Source organism: Urocitellus parryii, chromosome X, assembly GCF_045843805.1.
Source record: "Urocitellus parryii isolate mUroPar1 chromosome X, mUroPar1.hap1, whole genome shotgun sequence".
In the NCBI taxonomy this organism is placed as follows: Eukaryota; Metazoa; Chordata; class Mammalia; order Rodentia; family Sciuridae; genus Urocitellus; species Urocitellus parryii.
The window spans coordinates 26,501,860-26,526,115 of record NC_135547.1 but is presented as its reverse complement, the minus strand read 5'-3'; the positions used below and the strand labels follow the sequence as shown (position 1 = coordinate 26,526,115).

Sequence of the window (24,256 nt, the reverse complement as noted above, 5' to 3'; positions counted from 1 at the left end):
AGGACCACATAAACTCTTATGCATGACATATATGGACATTCACAATCTAAAGTTTTTTGTGATCACTTCATATACCTTCAGAAAATGTTAAACACTCCTTGTACATTGTATCTCTCTCTTTTAGCACTTAGAGCAAGATTTTTCATGTTTTTCATATTTGTTTCCTAAATCATATTTATTATGCTTTATTCTTCTTTATATATTACCTCAAATACTGATGGAGATATAACAGTGGCTCAATAAACATTTGCTTAATGAAAGGAAGAGGTTAGGCTAGTGAAACAGTTCTCATGTGCTTTGAGGAAAACCACCTAGCCTCTTTTCTGTGGTGCATTAGAATTCTCAAGGATGCTGAGGCAAGTAGACTAGACACCACCATACTTGAGGAGCACTGAACCAGAATATCTCTATACTTCCTTCCAGATCCAATATTCTATGGGCCCCTGTAGCTCTCTGTTATTATAACAAATATCTGAGATAATCAACCTACATGAAGAAAGGTTTATTTTTTCTCACAGCTTCAGAGGTTTCTATCATGGTTTGTGGCTCTGTTGCTTTTGGGTGTGTGAAGAGGGAGTACTTCATGATGGGAGTGTGTGGCAGAGGAAATTGCTCATCTCATGTCGACCAGGAAGCAAAGGAGAGAGAAGGGAGAAACCAGTACCCCTCTGAAGGCATGTATTCAGTGACCTAACTTCCTCCTACTAAGTCTTAATTCTTTTAGGTTCCACTACCTTCCAATAGTGCCGTGGGCTGGGAACAAACCTTTATCACATGAGCCTTTGGGAGACAATACATATCTGAACTAAAATAGAAGCTATCATTTTCTTTCATAATTTTTGTGAGTTAAGGGTTGTTTGGAGTGAGGGAAGAGTAGGGTGGTGTTTAGGGTACCAAATGTGAAAGAAGGAAAGAGGGGAATTGGAGAAGAATGTTCACATCTAGCCATTTTTCTCTCCTTCTGTGATTTTCTTTGCCAATAGAATTGGTGCATGGCTTTGCATGTTAGGGAGTATGGGTGAGAAGGGAAAAAACTCTCTATACATTGAACTTAATATTAATTCATTGGAAATATAAATATTTGAATTTATTTAACTGTCAAGTGGTGCTTTACCAGAAAATTTACTCAATTTTTGAGGTATCAGGAAGGAAATTTGAATGGTCTGAAGGAACAATTATATGACATGGAATCCCTATTCAATCAATACATGCTTAAGTAGTCACAAAGAGGTAAATGTTTGACTCAGTGTGAAGAACATGATCATGATAAACACATGTTGGTGTTCTCCAGGATTCTGACTCTCTTTATTCTCATTTTCTGTATTCTCCCTGGAAAACCAAGGACATGCTACATGCCTATGATCTGAACTATGTAAAAATGTTTCCTTCCAGCTCAGGATTCTTCTATAAATTTCTTTCTTGACTATCAGTCCCTCACTGGACATATCTTTCTGGATCTTCTGTGGATACCTCTAATATCCATAAATTAGCACCTTACCTGGCCCACCTGCCTCAAGCAAGGGTTTCTGCCTATATACTCTTTCTTTCTCAGTTGTTGGTACTTCCTTTTACCCAGTCACCTGGATCCCCCTCCCATCTCTCATGGAAATTCTCTGATTTGTCTCCACCTAACCTTTCTCATAACAGCAGTTTCAGTTCAGACCATTCCCACCATAATGTTCTTGCACTACACCAATAAATACACTGTTCTTGCCTCTTAGTTCCCTATCCCATTCATCTCCAACTGGTCTTTTCAGTTGCCATAAGATTGGACAATCTTAACTGCAGTGTGTTTTAAAGCACTCAATGTTTTCATGTTGTGTCAACAGGAAATGTAAATGTCTTAGCATACTTTGTCAAGTTCTCTACATTCTGGTCCCTGCTTTCTCACAGGTTTAATGTCCTTCCTCACTCCTAGGTTGCAATTAACCCAATGGCTTGCAAATATTCAAGTGTTTCATTTAGATTCTTAACATTGTTTCTTTAGTTAAGCTACTCCTTCTGTTTAAAATGTTCTTATCTCTCTTGTCCATCTGAGAAACATGAATCATCTTTCTAGAGTTAATTTGAGTGTGAAGACTTCTGCAATGTCTTATCTGACTATAAGGTCTTTTCTCACAGAAATAACTTACTCCTCCCTCGTTCGTGATTCTGTGGCTCATGGCCCTGGACATGGCCCAACAATGATGTTTTTATATGTGATTAATTAGATAAGGACTCCTAGAGGACAGCATAGTATTGTGGTTAATGCAGGGACTGTAAAGCCAAAACACCTTAGTCCAAATTCTGATTCTAATACTTGTTATATGGGTAACTTTGGGCAAGTTATTTCACTCACCTCTCTGTGCCTCAGTTTTCTCATCTGTAAATTGGGCATTACTATTGCACTTAATTCAAAGTGAATTCATACACAAAGTACACTTAGAATAGTGACTACTGTGTGTACAATAATAATAATGCTAACATTAATATTATTTTACCTGAAGTTCTAGGCTGGAATACTATATCTGAAACATGGAAAGATGGAAGGTGTTCAGTAACATTTTGTTCAATGTGTCTCTCCTACTAGACTACAAAAAATCATCTGTGCAAAATTTCATCCATCTCATTTACCACTAGATCCCTGGTACCAAACACTATGCCAAGTATATAACAAGGATATGTATATTTGTTAGATATATAAATGAATGGTTTTTAAGATTTGCATTTCTTTATTATTAGATTATCTTAACATTTTGATAATTTCCTGAAGTTTTAAATTGCAATATTATCTCGCATATTATTTCTATGTGAGGCAACAAAATTTTAGTGAAGTTTGGTTAGAATTATGGTAAAATGTTATGTTAGAATTAATTCTTTGAATATTCTCCTGCTGTTTCCTTACTGTAGATCATGAGCTAATTCAGTGGTACCAACAGTTCCACAGTATACTAATTTTTTTCTACTTACCACATGTCATTTTACATCCTCAACAAAATTTATAGGCAAAGGCTTTTTAGAAATCACCATTTATTAATTCTGCTCATTTAATGAGCATGAAATCCAGAGATAAGAAAAATTGTATATAGAATGGCCCGTTCTTTACAGTGTTTATAATTCAGGTGGAAAACAAGCCATGTGCACAAATATCTACATCACAATGTATTCTGTGCTTTCTAGCAATACAGATAGGATGTATTTCAGGGATTCTCCTTGACGTGATCAGGAACGGTTTTATGGGATGACTAAAATTGTAATTGGTCTTGGTGGATTTACCTAGGGGGAACAATAATAACATTCAATGCTGAGAAAAAGACATGGAAAACAAGTGTGAAAATAAGATATCTTGGGAGTAAGGAGAGCATACAGATTATTTGGGCAGAAGGAGGATTTTTTTTTATTTTTTCTAAAAACATTTAAATCTTTTTAGTTGTAGTTGTCAATATCTTTATTTTATTTATTTATTTTTATGTGGTGCTGAGGACCAAACCCTGGGCCTCATACGTGCTAAGTGACTGCTCTGCCACTGAGCCACAACCCCAGCCCCAGAAGAAGGAATTTATACAGGAAGCAGAAGTAGAGTGTAGGCTATACACAAGAGATTTTGAATAGTTTATGGTGAACTTTTGACAATAGGCTAAGATACTTAAAGCTTATCTGCAGACAGTGGAGAGGTATGGAAAATGTTGGGGCAGGGAAAGGCAAAAGGAAAGCAATACTATAGAAATAGGAATTGTGAAGCAATATGGCAGTATATAAAATGGAGTGGAGTTTTTGGTTAAGTTGTGTTTTCAGGTGATAGGACATCAAGTGCAAATGCCTGATTTCTCAAGTTTGGGGAGATAGAGTTTTGAAACAATCTGCATAGCACTGATAGTAGGAGACTTGAGAATGAACGAAATATCCAGAGAAGAATACAGAAGAAGAACAAAAACTTAAAGACACAGACCTACCACAATGAAAAACAAGATGAAAAAACAAACAGTAGCATCCTGTTGTAAATGAAATGCAGTAAACACTAAACCTCATACTGGAAAGCATCTTATGACTCACAAATGTATACTTATACAAAGCTCAATATATTTCAGGAATAATAAAACTAAAAAAACCATATATCAAGGCATATCAGAATTTAAAGAGTACTTTAAGATAGTTCTCTCTCTTAGATAAAGGATCATTTAGAACTTAGGAGCAGAAGAAGAAAGAAAAGGAAATAACTCCAATGTACCTGTTGAGCAGTCAGATCCTGTCCACTTGGGATCACAGTTGCATACTCCAGAGTCCAGAAGAAAAGTCCCATGTCCTGAGCACTGCTCTTGACATATAGGAAGTGGAGTTTCACAGTTGACTCCTCCCCAGCCAGTTGAACAGTGACATTCTCCTTTTACACAGATGCCATGGCTGGAACACATTGGATCTAAGCAGTCCTCTGAAGGCCCAAAGAAGGGAAGAGGGAAGGTTAATAGGGAACAGGTGAAGGATAATGAAACTGAGATACTTACATTGATTTCCTAGTATTATATCATTAATGTTGCTTTAATTGGGCAATAAAATGACTCATGCAAACATTGTGTTCAAACCATAAGATTATTAACACTTAAAAATATGGTGGAGTATCATAGAGGTTACAACCCAAAATTAGGAGAAGAAAATCACACATGGTATGTGAAATTGTGAATAGTGTGTAGCAACCCTACAAAAATGGGTGGGTGGACCCCTCTCTGGGCCTCCAACAGGAATTCCTGTTTTGAACAAAGGCCCAAGAATTTCTGGTAAGTCATTCCTTATCTTTTCTGAAATTGGAATTAGAACTCCAGAAATGACTTTAACTTGATGTGTCTAGAGGAGTCAACACAAAAAAAAATTAAGCTTGATTATTCAAGTTATTAAGCAAGGTGACTGCGGTTAGTATGAAATAATAGAATTTACAATAATTTATTTTAACCTCTCATTTATTCCTTAGAAGCACTAAAATGTGACATTTTATACCTATTTCCAAAATTATTTTCTTTATGGTTTCTCCTTCTATCAGGACACTGTGACATAGTTTCTAGTGTCTGAGAATATAACAGACTCGATTCCATTTATCTCTGTTTCTGTGATTCTGGAAAATTTTCTACATTTTAACAAAAGTATGAGCCATTCTGGAGGTAGGTTCCTATACATGCCTTGGGGAAAATTGTTTTGGGCTTTTAACCAAGTAACCTTTTTACAGCAAAATGGGAAGGTTAACTTCCAAATTTCTAGTCTTTGTATACAAATGGAACCAAACCATTATAAAGAAGATACATGTTTTGAATTACTTTTGCAGAAATAGAAATAGACTGTCTGATACAAACTGTTTGCATTTGAAAGACTGGCTTAGTTGTAAAGTGTGACTTGTGGCCATGGAACAGACTAAGTCTAACTAAGCACTATTATAATTAGTGTTATTGCCATTATAATTAACCCAAGATCTCAAGGTCATTAGCACAATACTTTAATACCTGAGCTAATCAGTAAATTAACACACAAAGGCACATCTAATTTGATTCATCATTTGAAGGGAGAAAGTATGAAGTATAGATCTTTTTTAGAAGGAGTCCATTTTGTTATATTGAAGTACAACAATCTTAATAAACAAAGTAATATTTAAGTTAATATATATTATTTCCTTAAGAGGGCTGCTCTATTGTATTTATGTAAATCATCATGTAAGTTATATTTAAATCAGAGGCACAAAGTCATGGAGTTAAAGGGGCCAAACATGGATGAAATGGGCTGGATGTAAGAAAACAGGGTGTATTGGGAGCAAACTGAAACCAAATGTCTGGGTTAAAGGGAACTGCTGTTACTTGGCTCTAGTAGATTACCATCATGTTGCAATGTGGGCTCAATGTCATCAGATTTTATAGTGGTCAAGAGTGGCCAGAAATAGCAATTTCTATATGACAGTCCTCTACTTTTAAATTTTGGTAAAAGCATTCTAAAGGGTTTAATCTCATTCTAGTCTATAAACAAGGAAGACTTTAGCTTTCCACCTCCTGTTAGCAATAGTAGAATTTGGGTTTGAAGATTATATGTGTTCCAATGAATGGTATTGGGCCTATAGTCACATTGGACAACAAAAAAAAAAACATGGCACATGTGAGATAAACAAAATCCATCTCCAGGCCCAGTTCAGCCCGTGGGTTTCTGCTCAGTCATGTCTGAAGTAAAATATTTTTTTCTATTGTTTTTGAAATGTGCATATCATTAAATCTGTTGAGCACTGTTCCTTGCTATTTTGGTTGTACTAAGAATTTGGTTAGTTTCATTTTGTTGCATATGGATTTCCAGTATTTCCAGCACCATTTGTTGAAGATGCTATCCTTCCTCCATTGCATGCTTTTAGCCCCTTTATCAAATATAAGAAAGTTGTGATTTTGTGGATTGGTCTCTGTGTCCTCTATTCTGTACCATTGGTCCACCTGCCTGTTTTGGTACCAGTACCATGCTGTTTTTGTTACTATTGCTCTGTAGTACAGTTTGAAATCTGGTATCGTTATAACGCCTGATTCACACTTCCTGCTTAGAATTGCTTTTGGTATTCTGGGTATTTTGTTTTTCCATATGAATTTCATGATTGCTTTATCTATTTCTACAAGAAATGCCATTGGGATTTTGATTGGCATTGCATTAAACCTATAGAGAACTTTTGGTAATATCGCCATTTTGATGATGTTAGTTCTGCCTATCCATGAACAGGGTATATTTTTCCATCTTCTAAGATCTTCTTCTATTTCTCTCTTTAGGGTTCTGTAGTTTTTATTGTATAAATCTTTCACCTCTTTTGTTAGGTTGATTCCCAAGTATTTTATTTTATTTTTTTTTGAGGATATTGTGAAAGCAGTATGGAGATTCCTGGGAAAGCTGGGAATGGAACCACCATTTGACCCAGCTATTGCCCTTCTCGGACTATTCCCTGAAGACCTTAAAAGAGCGTACTATAGGGATACTGCTACATCGATGTTCATAGCAGCACAATTCACAATAGCTAGACTGTGGAACCAACCTAGATGCCCTTCAATAGATGAATGGATAAAAATATGTGGCATTTATACACAATGGAGTATTACTCTGCACTAAAAAAATGACAAAATCATGGAATTTGCAGGGAAATGGATGGCACTAGAGCAGATTATGCTAAGTGAAGCTAGCCAATCACTAAAAATCAAATGCCAAATGTCATCTTTGATATAAGGAGAGCAACTAAGAACAGAATAGGGAGGAAGAGCATGAGAAGAAGATCACCATTAAACAGGGTTGAGAGAGGGGAGGGAAAGAGAGAGAGAAGGAAAATTGTATGGTAAAGGAAGGAGACCCTCACTGTTATACAAAATTACATATAAGAGGAAGTGAGGGGAAAGGGGAAAAATCAAGAGAGAGAAATGAATTACAGTAGATGGGGTAGAGAGAGAAGATGGGAGGAGACGGGAGGAGAGGGGAGGGGAGGGGGGATAGTAGAGGATAGGAAGGGCAGCAGAATACAACAGACACTAGTATGGCAGTATGTAAAAAAAGGGGATGTGGAACCGATGTGAATCTGCAATATGTATACGGGGTAAAAATGGGAGTTCATAATCTGCTTGAATCAAATGTATGGATATGTCAAGAGCTTTGTAATGTTTTGAACAACTAATAATAAAAAAAGAATCAAAAAAAGAATTTGGTTAGTGACCTCAGAGAAGGTAAATTTAAGCTAAATCCTTTTTCAAGTGCTTACAAAATTTAAATTAGACGAGTCTAAAATAATTAGGTTACATGATTTTCATGGCAAGGTGTAGATGTTGAGATAGACACCATTTTTTAAAATCTTTATTTTTATGTGGTGCTGAGGATTCAACCCAGTGCCTCACATGTGCAAGGCAGGTGCTCTCCAACTGAGCTACAGCCGTAGTCCTAGACACCATTTTTTTTGTTGTTAGTGGTGTGTGTGTGTGTGTGTGTGTGTGTGTGCATTTAGTACTTTAATTTACAAGTTAAATATAATGACTATAGTTAGGTTAGCATTAAAACAACTTCCAAAAGTAACTTAGAAACTCCAGTGCCTTGTATAGACCCAATGCCATTCATTGGAACACATATAATCTTCAAACCCAAATTCTACTATTGCTAACAGGAGGTGGAAAGCTAAAGTCTTGCTTTTTCATAGAGTAGAATGAGATTAAACCCTTTAGAATGCTGTGTAATAGTCTTAATGAGCCATCTTTAAAAAGCAATTATAGTGTATTTTCAGCAGCCTCTTTCCTGAACAACAGTTGTGATGAGACCATCTCCCATGGTAATGGTTTAATATTATTTCTGAAATCAGTCTTGTTTGAGGAATGTGGCATGAAAAAGGTCTGATTACTAGTAAACTTATTTTCCAAAGTATCTCTTTAAATGATGAAACTATTGCCATATCAAAATATTTTTGCAAAGACTCCTTTGGGGTAAATTTAATATAAAGGCACTGGTTTGAAACTCATTAGTGGTAAGCCTGCTTCCTTAGGCACAGAGGTCAAGTTTCAGCATAAGGTATGTAAAAATAAAAAATCTAAAGCAATAATAATAATGGTAATTACAAACTACTCCCAAAGAAAACATTTGCAAAATGCCTCCAAATGTGCATATATCATTATTTTTATTGCTTTCTTTAAAGTGAGATGTAGCGTAATGTACTCTGTAATAAGGACAGCATATGAACTAACAGCTAAAAATCATCCATGGAAATTCTAAATTCTCAAGTTTATTAAATAGTATTAGAAATAAGAAGGAAAACACAATTTTTCATTATTTCTTAGTAGTTGTCATATAGTCTCATATATAATATTAGATACTGTCAGAAGATATATGAACTTCCCTGATCCCACCCCTCTGCACACATACTAAGGACATGTTATCATTTATTGTTTGCAAAGACTACTTGCACTCTATTAGAAGCATAGAATGACACCTGGAAAATTCAGAAAGAAAAGGCTGAAGCAGTAGATTAAAATGAGTCTCTCACCTTCCTCGCATATTTCTCCTTTGTATCCTGGCACACAGATGCAGACTCCCATGATGCAGGTGCCGTGGCCAAAGCATGTTGGGTCAATGCATTGCTCTTCTGGAACATCGCACTCTGGCCCCTTCCAGCCATTCCTGCACACACAGTGTCCTTTCTCATATTCTCCATTTCCACCACACAGAACAGGACATGAATCTGAAGGTTGGCAAATGAACTTGTGATGTTCCTCATAATACTCTCAAAATATCCAAAGAGCAATTCTCTATTGATTCTGGCATAATATTTCAGGCCAAATAAACTACTATTTCTGTGTTACCCTTTATTAAATAAATGGGCATATGTTCATGATTACATAGAATTTTCCTCTTCCTGAAGTGCGTTCAATTATAAAGATACCCTGAATGAAGAAATTATATCAAGTATTTGCTGTTGATCCTACCATATTCTTCAATCAATCATCATCATCATCATCTAGAAGTTTTCTCTTTTATGGTTTTTCTTCCTCAAGCAGATGCATATTGCTTTTAGGAAGCAAAACCTGAAAATTCAGAACTAATAAATAGTGAGTTATTCATATTATAAAATATCATCTTTAAAAAGCTATGCAGTTAGGGCTGGGGTTGTGGCTCAGTGGAAGAGCGCTTGCATAGCATGTATGAGGCACTGGGTTCAATCCTTACACCACATAAAAACAAACAAAAAATAAATAATTTTTTTAAAAAAGCTATTGGGTTAAATTTATAATGGACACATGTCTACTCTGTAACACATTGTACAGAATCTTATTGAAACACTTGTTCTGTTTTGTCATTGTTTGTCTCCCTATGAAAACTATGGGACTTTTTAAATGAAAAGCCTATATCTTCTATTTCATTCTGCTTTTGAATGCCAACTATCAGCACTCTCCCTACCCCCTATCTTTGAGATCTATCATGGTTCTGGAATCTAGCTGGTGGTTTAGAACTCTGTGGTGAATGAAATTTAATCTAAAGAAAGTGAGTGTCTGAGAAACCTGAGATTAGCACACTGGGAACCTTATTAAAACATTAAAAATGATCAGGAAAGCACCTCTAAAATAATAACTGCAAGGCTATGTGAAAACATAGTGTGATTTACCATAGGCTTTCCAAGAATTAAACTATGGGCAAGTCTAGGAAATGGTAGTTTCTTAAATTTAATTTTCCAACCTTTACTTTCTAGGCTACTTACCAAATTATGATTACCCACCCCTTTCAGTTACACTGGTGTGTATAAGCACAAAATAACTTTGCCCACTTTTAAACTCAGACTATTGTGAATGAATTTATGAAGAAAATATAAGCATGATAAAGTGGTTTGGTTGACAATCTGGGTATATATTCCAGCTATTAGGTAACTTTTGATGTTTTTTAGTCTCTCTGAAGTCTTTCTTTGCTCATAAAACTGGGATTATAAAGAACTACCTCATAAGGCATAAGGTAGGACACAGTTCATTGCAAAGTATTTAGAACAGTGCCTGGTATAGTAGGTGTTGGCATTTGTTGGTAGTGGTGGGGCACGGCTGCTGTTGCTTCTGCCTCTTCTATTATTACTATTATTACTAATTCTGAGTTCCCAAATGACATCTATTTCCCTAAACCAATCAGAATCACAGAGCAACATTACCTCTAGCACAGTCAGGTCCAAGGAATCCTGGGAAACAATGACAATGGCCAGAGATACACTCTCCATTTCCATTGCAATTAGTTGAACAGTCATCCATTATTTCTATTAACATAAAGAAAGAGAAAAAAATGAACAAATCTCTCAACCAGAGGGTCTTTAATTTTTTAAGTTGGAAGAATTCGGGGCCTATGACAATCTTGCTCTATGCTATCTACAGAGCATTTACTGCTCAAAATCAGATGCCAAAGACTTCTGTAAGATGTCACATGCAGTATAGGATTATTAAAAGGGTCCTATATTTGCTGAATTGGCTATTTGAGAGCAGAACTAAAAACCAACCTTACTTCTAAAGTGCATAAAGGATATAGATTAATTGTATTCTTAAGAGACATTCATTATAAAGCTAAAAATGTCTGAGGATTATAGGACATTTCTCCAAAGCAAAACAGGCTTAAATAATGCAACCCCTAAGACAAAGACAACTGTTTATTTTTCAATCTTAGGTTCTTTCAAATAAAGCTTCTTCTCTAGCAACTTAGAAGATCTAATCTACTATCTTGACAGCTTAAATATGACAATCAGTATTTCATTTTCATTAATAAGTGACAATGGAAGGCTTTTAAAGTAAGTGTTCATATTAAATTCACCACCACTAAAAGCATTAGAACCTAAGTATTTGTTGAGAAATGCCTTCTTGGCTATAAATGCTTATTAGTTCTTTGCCACTAATTTTCTTTCAATCCATTCTCAGGGAATAGTCTTCAGGGGAATTGGGAAACCTTTGAAGGTGTCCATAGGTAGATCTGGTGACATAAAGATGTGTGGAACTATGATAGTACAGAACTGTGATAAATCTTATGTAACTTATCTGGAAAAGTATAGTCTCTGACAATGACTTTTAAATTGTAGTTTAAAATTGTATTCACATATAATAATGATCAAATTCTAAGTCTATGAACTATGATGGTTTCTATGTTTTACTCTTTCAGTTTGTGTGTATATGGTGTGTGTGTGTGTGTGTGTGTGTGTGTGTGTGTGTTATCCTCTTCCCATTAGTCCTTTTTATAAATTTTTCATAGCACTCTTGAACTCAGTGTTTTATGTTGTGGCATGTTAAACTCATACTTCTCATATGTACCAATTTTTCCTTTTACAATCCAATTTTCAGTTGGATAAGATATTTCTAATTACAAGGAGAGTTCTAGGAAGTGATCCTAACACCTTCCTTTGAACAATGAAAGTGAGAACTCACAATGAGGGTTGAAAAATAGACTTTCTGTAATTGTGGCCTGTGAACCATTTGTATCAGTAGGATCATCAGGAGCATTTACGAGACAGATATCTGGGCTTCAGCTCCAGATCTACTGAATCATTGTCTGAAGGATGTAGCCCAGTAATCAACATTCTAACAAACACCACAGTTGAATGTGCATGTGTTCACAATTGAGAACCAATGCTTTAAATAGTTATATTTCCTAGTTAGAAAACTTGTGGCCTAGATGTTGGAGTTTTGCCTTGGGCAGTATAAAGATGAAAAAGAAAGTTGTATCTAGTCCATCTGAGCGATTCTTAGAAAGCTGAGAATGAACCCAATGGCTGTGTTTTTAGCTACCATATTATTAGAGGGGATTATTCTTCTCACCCACATGTGAATATATCAGATTGCCCTTCGCAGGTTTATGATAGTTCATTCTCTGAACTCAATAAGCAAGTCACACATGACATTAACTGAATTACAATTGAGCTGGCTAAAATGTAATATCCAGCAAAGAGCCAGTCATGGTTAACTCAATAAAACATTAGCTATTTCCAGAAAATTATTAATGCATTTAACAAGCAATTATGAAAAAAATATAAAGAGTCTTTTTTCATTCAGAGATGAGAAATTATTTCTGTATTTTCTACTTATCTGAATTTATTTTACCAAGCAGTAGTAGCAGTTCTTAAATCCACATTAGGATTTCTCCTAGCTTAGATGGTTAATAGGAGGCCATGGAGGAAGCTTTCAAAAGTAAATATAGTTGAATTTAATTTCACACAAGATCCCATTGACAATTTTATGGAAGCAGCCTTGTGGGAATGTAGCTCTTCTGAAAAAATATATAATAAAGTTTGCTATCAAAATAAATAAAAATCCCTACATCTTATTGATTTATATAAGAACTATCCCAGGGCTCACACTGCTGCACAGAGCTTAACCCCAGCAATGTAAATGAGAAGAGAAGGCAATAAAGGAGGATTTTGAAGTTGCCATCTTCACTAGGTATGAAAGGGATAGTGGGACAGTCTAGGGACTCCAAGAAGGTGGTAACTTTAGCAGGAAAACATAAACAACTATCGATTAAAAAAAAGAAAGTGTTTTTCTATTTATGTTGGCCTCCAGTAAACTTTGCCTTCTATCTTTAAACTCTTATTTCAGAATCATTTCTCAGACTGCAGTTTATTAGAGTTAAGAATAATTTTGAAGCTATATGTTTAAAACCTCATTCATATGCTACAGTAAAAAGCCCCTTAGTATTCCCATCTATACTGATGATAGGATTTGCTTCTGGCAGTTTTTCTCATGGGAGAAATTTCAGGTAATAAATAATCTTATGGAATGAGTACAGTCTAAAGGGCATGGGCTTTGGAATCAGACATAGTGGGTCTCAAATCTGCATTTTGCCTCTCGCTGTCTTAGAGACCTTGCCAAATGATTTACTCTTTCCAAGTCTCTGTTTACTTATTTGTAATATATGTATCACTGTACCTGAGCTATCAGAGTTGTGATGAGAATCCAACAAGCTAACTGAATGTAAAGCATCTAGTATAGTGCTTGGAGAAGAGTGGCACTCCATGAGTGGTATATATTATCATGTTATGGAGCAAGTTGCCTGAGATTAAGTAATATCAACAACTCTTCCTATACTACCAGAAAATAATATATATTAATATAGGCAATTTAACATTCAATGAATGTTAATTATTAATTCTGTCTTGATCATTGTTAGTAGTGGACCAAATGTAGTCAGGATCAAGTGACTCTAATGTTATGAAATAGATGAATGAGCATCATTAAGAACAAATTCACACAAATCTCACTTTGTTTAATGAAATATAATAGCCTCTTTTTATTCTGATTAAGATATACTATACACATATAAAAATCAATAGAGGGAATTCAAGGTAAATGACTTTTATGTCTTTAATTGTTTTTGGAAATTTACTTGAATTTTTAAAAATAAACAGTAGCAGAAATGTTTTTGTTGCCTCTATTCTTAAAAAGACAACAGAAAGGTAAAGAAGCTTTCTTGCATAATCAAAAGGCAAATATAATGTGAGGGAAGGGGAGGGGGGATAGTAGGGGATAGGAAAGGTAGCAGAATACAACAATAACTAATAGGGCATTATGTAAAATTGTGGATGTGTAACCGACGTGATTCTGCAATCTGCATTTGGGGTAAAATTGGGAGTTCATAACCCACTTGAATCTAATGTATGAAATATGTTATGTCAAGAGCTTTGTAATGTTGTGAACAACCAATTAAAAAAAGGCAAATATAAAAATTGGATCTCAAGTATTAGGTTCTTAGTGGGTGAAGTAAGATACAGAAAAAAGCTCCAAATATATTTCTGGGTCTACTGATTTTTGAAAGGTTAATCACTTGGTCAGTGTTTTTTAAAAGTTTATGTATTAAAATAACAGGAAGAGAGAAAATCTTTACAAATATTTCATGTCTTCTAATTTCTTAGAAGTAGTAACTTGACCTCTAATAATTCAAAATAAGGCTGCATAGACAAATATGAAAAGTCCATCCATTTAACTTTCCACACTGAGTCTGATGAGTAGCAAAATAGTGATGTGATTTATATATATATTTTTAATATTTATATATATTCAAAATATGTATTTTTTTAACAAACACTTTGTTTTGGAAGATGTAAGAGCAGTAGAGGTTTTCTCTAGGAGAAAAATCATCATTGCAATTTTATTGCCTTTCTGATTACTTTAGAGGAAAATTTTAATAATTGTATGGCTGGAATGCCATTTTCTACTCACTGAAGGTCTTCAGCATCAAGTAAAAATAGAGCATAATTGTTACAAAGAGCAGATGGTATATCTATTAACAGTCAACACATCTTCCTAAACATATAGCTGAACAGGTTAACTAAAGGATAAAGTGGAGAGATTTGTATAGAAAACTGACAGCTGTAAAATATTTTTTCCTTTTTTTAAAAGACACGTGTCTTAGGAAAATTCACACAATACTGTACGGTGTCTATGAGTTGTTTACCCTCAGGACTCTACAATTGCTAAAGAGCTCAGCCTTATTCATATAAAGGGTCATGGGGAATGAATTTGGCAAAAAATGACAGAAGAGTGAGATGTCTCTGACTAACTAGGGTGACAGTGAATAAGAGTGTGTATAGGCATTATATTTAAAAAGAACATGTTTTAAAAGGCCCTGAACACACTGAAAGAGCCATTGTGATGATTTTCAAACTAAAAAAATTCTGAAAGGAAGGACTTTGAATGACTCAAGTTATTATCCTTAATATCCTTCTCTAAATACTCTTATGTTGTATTTTGAAGGCTTAATGGTTCTAGAATCAGTTGTTCTAAAGAACTGTATTGATGCCAGTTTGTCTATTTTAAAAGGTATTATTTGCCTTTTCTTTTATTATTCGAACTTGAAATAACAAGGCTTCTCTTGCTTGTTCCCTTCTTCACTGAAGTTTTTGTTCACCTACGTAGCCTTGGTAATATTAGCCAGGTAATTATTTTTGTTGAGAACATGTTAAAAAGAAGCAAACAGTAAGTATCCTGGAAAAGAAGCAAAGAATGGGAATTTTTAAAAATCTTAACCAGCATTGACACAACATCAATAACAACAATATAAATTTTTCTCATAGTGACCTACTCTGAATAATGACTTTAGGGTAGAATGAGCAATAAGCTTACATAGCACCTGTATGGCTTTCATCACTTGTATCTTCTAGAATTATACTGTAAATCCAAATTATAGCCAAGGCAGCTTACCGATTGCTGTAGTTAACACAAATACTTGCTCCACCTTTTTTCCATCATTGTAAAATGCCAGATACCAAGGTCCTTGGTCCATATACTCTATGAAACCTGTCTCTTGAAGTGAGGTTAAGATAAGGTTCCGAGGGGAGTGCTGGGTATCATCAGAGCTCTTGGAGTCCTGCTTCACCAGTTGTTTGCCATCCATTAGTTTTACAAAATCAAACTGGAACAAATACAGACACAAATATGAGCACTAATTTTACTTCTAGACTGGCAAACATCTCTAACTTCACTTGATCTATTCCATATTTCTTTGCTTTGGATGTGGGCAAAGTAGAAGACCAAGGTTATTAATTCTGAAGTATATTTGAACTCAAAAACTTATTAATTTTGAAAAAAATTATCATGATATTTATAAATGTTATAAACAGTTCAGATTTAGAGCATTCAAAATAATTGTTTAAAAGCCATAAACTAGGAAATAGAAAAAAATCTTCAGTATTATGCAAGAGAATCTTGACATTTTGCTAAAGTATCTGATAGAAGATACTTGAAAATACACATTCTGCTTAGAAATGTTACTGTGACCTTCTCTACAAATTAAAAACTGTTTTATGGTTTTTAAAACAAATAAATGAACAGTCAAAAATCTGAGAACATTCATCATAATTTAATACCTTTGAGGTAACACATTTAGAATATTCAAAATCCTTCCCCCACTATCATTACAAAAGCACATAGCACATGTTTCTTTGAATATTTTATAAGAGTCCGCATTGATAGCATTTTGATTCCCTGTCTATTCTGGCCAAGAAGGTAAGGTTTTGATTCTGGTCATATCTGTTGGGGAAAAAAAGCAAGGCCAAGGTGTTTATTCTTTTTGCTACTTCTCAGATGGAGTAGGGTTCCAAATGGACTACTGAAGGGAAAAAAATAAGGGAAAGAAAACAAAATCAATGTGGTGGCTAAGGTTTATGGAAAAGCTATGTAAACTGTAGAGGATTTACATATTTGAGTTATTATTCACAATAAAAAAGAACCATATTTACCTGTAAGGCATAAAAAACAGTGCCTTTTTAACTTATTTGCAATCAACTCTTTACTGATATTCATTCCTTCCTTCATCAGGGTAAGGGGGTAAGGATGCACAAACCAGTGAAAGAACCAAGGGCACTAACTCTAAGATGACAGGGCTGGGAAGCTCATAATCAACCTGTTCCAGAAAGCAGAGGTCAAATTTAATGAATATTTTTTAAAACGCTTTTTTTCTGAATCTGCCCCAGTAAATGCTATTCCTTATTTCTCCATGCCATTTTTTTTCATCAGAGTGTGATTATTCTGGATATTTCTTTGTACAATTTTCTGCCCTTACCTTTGATACTTACACAATTAAAAAAACCATAACCTTTAAACGGCTTAACCTACAATCCTCTAAAAGGGTTCAAGAAAATACACATAATATCAAATACCTGAGTATGTGTAGGTGGAATGTTCCTTCTGCCATAAATTCCCAGCAGAGAGTCCTTGGCTAGTGAAATATTGAATTTCAGGTATATAGGATGGTGGATAGTAATCTGAAAACGCCAGAATAAGCCAGGTGGAATGGTTTGCATGACCTGTGCGCCAATGTCAACTTCTCCAGTATCAATTGCTCGTCCCTTCTGAAACACTGAAGGTAGAGAAAATTACATACATATTAATCTTAATTTGTAATGCAATGGTTTTTAGCATTTCAAGAATAGGCATATCAAAATAACTTAATCAGCTTTTTCTTCATCCCTACCCTCTCCCATCTTTCAAAGCCTTATACAAATTAAATATCTTCTAAGGAGCCTTCCTTTACCAACCACTATGTCAGTCTCCATTTTGTTAAACTTCTATTGCATTTATTTCAATCAACTTGATTCATTTTAACCATTATTTACCAAGTGCCACCTTAGTAGCTGCAAGAGTTACAAAGATGAATAAGATGCAGTTGTTGCTCTCAAGGAACTTTGAAAATAACAGAGGAAATAGGACAAGTGCACAAATTAACATATTGTAAAGGGAAATAAGTGCTCTGGGCATTCAAAGGATGGAAAAGTATTTGGTTAAGGGATACTTCTCAATTCTGTCTTTATCCTCTTTTATTTATTTTTAGCATCTATCACCATGCAACATACCACACATTTTACTTATTTATTGTTTATTGCCTGGTTTTTTTTCCTCTGGGAAGGAAAAATCTGTTGCTGCTTTGTTCATTGATATATCACCAGTACATCGAAGAATGTAGGTAAATGTAGGCCAAGAATATATGTGATAAACATATTAAATTAATGAGTGAGTGAATGATAATAGGACTCTTGTGGGAGGTGACATTGAAGATGAGTCTTAGATGAAGTAAAAGATCTCAACACAGCTACTGGAAAGGGTATTAGGGAATAAGAAAGTGAAAAGAGGAAGGAAACTGTAAAGCTATGGTATAGAGTATGTGTATAAATAAAGGAGTAGTTAGAAAAAGAACTAGAGGGAAATAATGACATCATATTCTATAAGGCCTTGAATGCCAGTTGAACAGATTTATTTAGTAAAGGATGGAAAGCCATTAAACATTTTTAAGAAGAGGGAAAGGTTGTGGATGTAGCTCAGTGATAGATTGTTTTTTTTTTTAAAGAGAGAGTGAGAGAGGAGAGAGAGAGAGAGAGAGAGAGAGAATTTTTAATATTTATTTTTTAATTCTCGGCGGACACAACATCTTTGTTGGTATGTGGTGCTGAGGATCGAACCCGGGCCGCACGCATGCTAGGCGAGCGCGCTACCGCTTGAGCCACATCCCCAGCCCTCAGTGATAGATTGTTTGCTTAGCATTCATGTGGCCCTGGTTTGATACCCAACACTAAAAAAAAAAAAAAAAAAAAAGAGGTTAGGGGACATTAGATAGACTAATCTTGGGGCAGAAGTTAGAATGAATTAGAGAATGGAGATACAAGAATAATATAGAATTTATAGGGCAATGACTCAGGTGAAATGACATGAAGATCTACATTTAGTGTCAACCCAAATGACTCATGTAGAAAAGATACATTTCCAGTGAAAAATAATTTAGTGTGAATGGAAAGAAGGAGGAATGCCTGAGAAACAATGCAAAGGAAAATTCTACAGCAGAGCTTCTCAAACTTTAATTGTATAAGAAAGGGGGGTCTTGTCAAAACGCAAATTCATGTTCAGTTTTTGTAATTTCTCAGCTGATACTCATGCTGCATGGTTCACAATTCACACCCTGAGAAGCAAAGTTCTCACGTGTGAAGGCTAAGAGAGGGTCAAAACTGACCCCATGATTCTGAGTTTTTGGTGATTTAGACAGTGCTGATAACAAAAATAAGAAAAATAGAAGGAACTGTTTTGTGAGAGAGGACATTGTCGTATTTTCTAATTATTTCTGATGTTGTAGTTTAATATGCATTCCTTTGTCATCTGGTAGTAGGGAGGGAAGGGATACAAGAAGAGGAAAGGGAATTAGTTTGACTTGATCTTAAGCAAGGAAGATGACACCTCAGGAGGGGAAAGTTCAATTTGACCTCATTTCATACTACCTTTATATTTTTCAGCCATCAACTCCATCTCCACACCAAACAGTTTAAAAACACACATGGTCTCTGTCCTTTGTGTTCACCAGCTATAAAATTAACAGCCCATTAAGAAACACACCTGCAGTGGCTTTATTCAGAGGCCGATGCCTTGCAGCTCTTAACTCCCTAAAATACTTCCATTATTGCTTTTTGTGTTAAGGCCAAGAGTAATAACTATTTTAAGAATGTTCACTGTTAACTGTTAATAATAGATTTCAAATGCAATTTTGAACATAATTATGTATTACAGGACACATAATTTTGTGGAATTGACATTTATAATAAAATACACCCTTTGAGATAATAAATGACCAACTGAGGACCTTATTTTTCACTGAAAGTTACATTTTTCCATGTGAGACAGAGCAATTTGGTTCCCAAAGGGTTGATTAAACATTTAACTCTTAAGGTCCTAGAACTGACAAATGTCTTCAATGAGCAAATGATTAACAGACCATGTTTATGTGGACACTTCTGTTCTCAACTAATTGTTTAGTTTATTGGACTGCTCTCCTCATTAGAGGCTTTTATCACTTCTTAAAGTGCATCACTTGGCCAAGCAAGCTCGTATAAATCTAAAACAATTATAAATGTTCTAGGGTCAACAAATACTGTTTTTTTAGGTGCTAAAAACCCACTTTTAATGACTCGATGTAATTTTTAAAATTCTAGTCAAAACTGGTTGATGGATATTAATCTTTCCATATCAACTCATCAAATGCTAGAAAATCTCCTCCTTCTGCACTTTATGGCATGATATATTACATAATGAGGCTACTTAAATGTTATTCACTAAATCAAAAGAAACTCATAAAGTTGTGTTGTTGGAGTTTCCTCATCATTAACAGTACTGTATATTTAGAGCACATCTGCATAGGTTATTTATGAAAATAATTTTAAAAGATGATGATCTTACCCTTTGAGAGCTTACATTTAAGACCAGTGAACAGAGATGACAATATAGTAATGAGCATGTGGACCATGATTTAAATAAAGATAATAAAGCAAGGTAGTTGCAGTGACTTAGTATTAGAGAAGTTCTCATAGTGTGTAGATAAAAAATTTCTCAGCCTCTAACCTTTCAGAGCTTTGTGAATCAGAAAGGAAGATATCTCTCTTTTAGTAATCTATACCACTAAGTAGCTTGCTCCATTTTTATCAATCTCAAAATAAGTTATGGACTACAATATAGTGATTATGAGCTCATTTATTATTTCATTATCTTCTCAAAGATGGAGCAAACTAAAAAGAAAAAAATTATATGCAGAAAAACTACAAAATTTGATTTTTTTGAAGAAATTCTGCTTTAACATACATAAGAAATAGATATGGTCAAACTTAACACTGACTGTGATCCTTTGCAAATTGTTAATAGCAGAACACTAAGGTAGAGTTTGTGTAATGTTCATATTTCACTTATCATTTAATCACTTGTTTTGCTGAAGCATATCAAAAGGCCCAAGGAGACCATATTCACCAGTAACAGAAAACTTTTCCTTGTACAAATTCAGAATGAAATGCAGAGAGCCACAAATCATATCACACTGTGCAGTACTATAGTTATCACAGTTTCACCAATATCCCCCAATTTAGTTTGAGGTAAACACCCTCTTTATAGGTTGCAACACAGGCATCAACTGCTGAGCAGGAAAAGCCAATGGCAGATAGGTTGTGTTGAAGCATGGCACATTAAGTGATGGTAGCTTAGTTCAAAAAGAAGAGGTCAAGCTTCCTGGAAGGCAAAAAAAAAGGAAGGGTAGCTGGAATTTATGTCAGACACTATGTGCAATGTCTGCATCACTTAAACCAAGGTTTCATACATTGAGATCCAGACACATACCTGGATAGTAACAAAATAATAACAACATTGTTCTAAAATAGGGGGTAAATAACTATATTCTGGATATATATATATATATTTCTACTTAATATAGTTAGATATGCTTCAATGATTTTATGTCAAACAATCAAACATTGGTAGAAGATTTTGACATGTGGTTATTAAAAAGTATCCACTATTAGTTCTTTATGTGAAGATGACTAGATTAAAGGCTATGTATGCTCTTGCCCACAATAGTAATCTGAGCAGTCTTTTAGAGACATTTGTAAATTCCATGAGAAGTATCTAAGCCTGTCCAAAGAAAAGAAAAATAAATAGGCATTAAGAAAATATTTATTTCATCCTCTAGCATGTTCAGATTTTTGAAAAGACTTTGGTATGGTTTTTAGCTGAATTAGTCCTAGTGTATGTCTCATGATTTACGGATCATTATGGTCCTACAAATATAATATTAGTTTCATAGTAACAAGTCTCTGTAAAATTTAGAATATCGGTTCTTGGAGCAAAACGGGGAGGTAAAACCAATCTCTGTTCCCTGTGATCAAAAGCTATAAAGAGCTGAGCATGATGGCACACACCTGTAATCCCAGAAGCTTGGGAAGCTGAGGCAGGATCATCGTGAGTTCAAAGCCAGCCTCAGCAAAAGTGAGGCACTAAGCAACTCAGTGAGACCCTGTCTCTAATAGAATACAAAATAGGGCTGAGGATGTGGCTCAGTGGTTGAGTGCCCTGAGTTGAATCCCTGGTACCCAAAAGAAAAAAAAAATGCGAAGAGATGAAGAGGATACAGCATAAGCTTTACCATTTCCATCTACATAGGCTCATATGATTTTTTATATTGAAGAAAAATATGTATTGAATTTTCAGTTCTTCAGAGGAAGATTATCCATATTATATATCATGGATAATATCCATATTATATATCATGTTTTTATATCCATTATATAACCCAAGAGCAGTCAAGATAAAGAAAATGAAGAATGAACCTTGAACATAGCAGGCACTTATTTAATAATTATACAAATGAATAAATAAAATAGTAATATTGATCATTTACTTCGTTCACAGTAACTTTGAGAATCTATTTTGACATTTCAGTGCAAGGTTTGGAGGGAGGAAGAACTGAAAGTATCTACACACATAGGCTTTTGGGAATTCATTGTGAATAAAATGTGCTTATAATATAAATAAAATCCCTCTAGCTTACTGACACTGAAAATAAATTGCTGACTCTGTTGAAAATTTCATTAACTAATCTTGAGAGACATATTACTATACGAGTATAAACAATATGTCCAAAACCTGAAAGACTTCATATTTGAGTACAATAGGTTATTTGGTATTACATATTTCTTTTCATGAAGAAGTGAAATATCATTGCTAAAATTTTATCCTTAATTAAAGACTTATTTTGACTCCATATATATTTTATTGAACATGTATAATATAAAAGTCATAATTCTCTTTTTAGAAGGATTTCTTTAAATTTTGTTGTTAAAATGTGCAATTCCCTAAAAAAAATAAATAAAGTTCCACAGTTCTTATCATGGGTCTACTGACCATTAAGTGGCATTCACTGAAGTTAGTTTCCAAATATAAGGCTGTTTGGAGTTATTATACAATCTCAGAGTATAATACAAATTGTAGGATTTCTGTATGCTTATTACTAATAGTATATGAAGTAGCCGGTCTCCTGGAATTTCCTAAGTGAAAGCTAGAATTGATATAAACCCAAATATATCATCATTGAAAGGAATTACAGTTCCTAAATAAGTGGAAAGATATTCCATGTTCATGTACTGCCATCTTACTATTGTTAAGATGGCAGTACTTCCCAAACTGATTTACAGATTCAGTGTAATCCTTATCAAAATTCCAATTCTCATTTTGCAGAAACAGCCAGCCTGACCCTGATAGTAAGGGCTAAAACTATAAAATTCTCAGATGAAGACCTACACATAAATGTTTTCAACCTTGGATTTGACAACAATAAATAACAAAAGAAATGGTAGACAAACTGGACTTCATCAAAATTTAAAACTTTTGAGCTTCAAAGGACACTATCAAGAAAATGGAAAGACAGCCTATAGAATGGGAGAAAATATTTGCCAATCATATATTGAATAAGGGACTTTAATGTAGAATACATTTAGAAGATATATACTTCAACAGTAAAAAGACACATAATTGAAAATGGGCAAGTTGCTTGAATAGATATTTATTCAAAGAAGATATATAGATGGCCAGTAAGCACAACAATAGAAGTTCAACATCGTTAGTTAGCAGGGATATGCAAATCAAAACCACATTGAGATGCCACTTTATACCTATAAGGGTGGTTAACATTAAAAAAACACAGAAAATAACAAGTGTTGGCAAAGATGTGGAGCAATTCACATTCTCATAAATTGCTGGTAGCAATGGCAAATTATGAAGCTACTTTGGAAAACTGTTCACCAGTTCCTCAAAGAGTTAAACATATACCACATGACCCAGCTATTCTACTACTTGGAATATCCCCCTGCCCCTGACAAAATGAAAATAGGTGCTATCAAAAACTTGTATACAAATGTTCATAGCAGCATCATTCATAGTAGCCAAAAAGTGAAAATCCACAAAAGTTCTATCAATTGATGAATGCATTAAAAAATGTGGTATATTCATTCAATGGAGTGCTGTTCACCCATTAAAAATGAAATATTGATATATGCTATGACATTTATTAACCTTGAAAACATATAAGAAATCAGAGCCAAAAGTTACATATTATATGATTCTATTTATATGAAATGTGGAAGTATTCAAATCTAAGGATACAACATGTAAATTACAACAATCATGATACAACATGATTTCCAGGGGTGAGAGGGAGGTGGGGATGTGGCATATGGAGTGACGGGCAATGTCTGTGAGGTTTCCTTTTGGTATGATGAAAATAACTTAAAAATAAGTAGTAGTGATAGCTACACAACTCTATGAATATACTAAATTTAGTGAATTGTGCATTTTAAGTCAGCAAATAATATATAAATTATAGCTCAACAAATCTCTTACAAAATATGGTTATAAAGCATAAATTGACATAGCACACTAATACATACACATACAAACTATAGTGCACTGTCAAAAGATATCTGAGACATTTCTAAGTGGTTTTAGAATGTCGC

The 24,256-nt window shown here is 34.4% G+C and overlaps 1 protein-coding gene across 3 annotated transcripts in view; it reads right to left on the bottom strand.

The window, feature by feature from the left end:
* Window positions 1-24,256, bottom strand: part of Tenm1 (teneurin transmembrane protein 1) — a 556,980-nt gene that overhangs the window by 236,938 nt on the left and 295,786 nt on the right. For all 3 annotated transcript variants that reach the window (XM_077793578.1, XM_077793579.1, XM_077793580.1), the window contains exons 7-11: window positions 17,111-17,310; window positions 15,654-15,864; window positions 10,634-10,735; window positions 8,990-9,184; window positions 4,208-4,408 (exon numbers count right to left, since the gene is read on the bottom strand). In XM_077793578.1, the coding sequence (XP_077649704.1) occupies window positions 4,208-4,408; window positions 8,990-9,184; window positions 10,634-10,735; window positions 15,654-15,864; window positions 17,111-17,310 (909 nt within the window). The remainder of the gene's footprint in view (window positions 1-4,207; window positions 4,409-8,989; window positions 9,185-10,633; window positions 10,736-15,653; window positions 15,865-17,110; window positions 17,311-24,256) is intronic.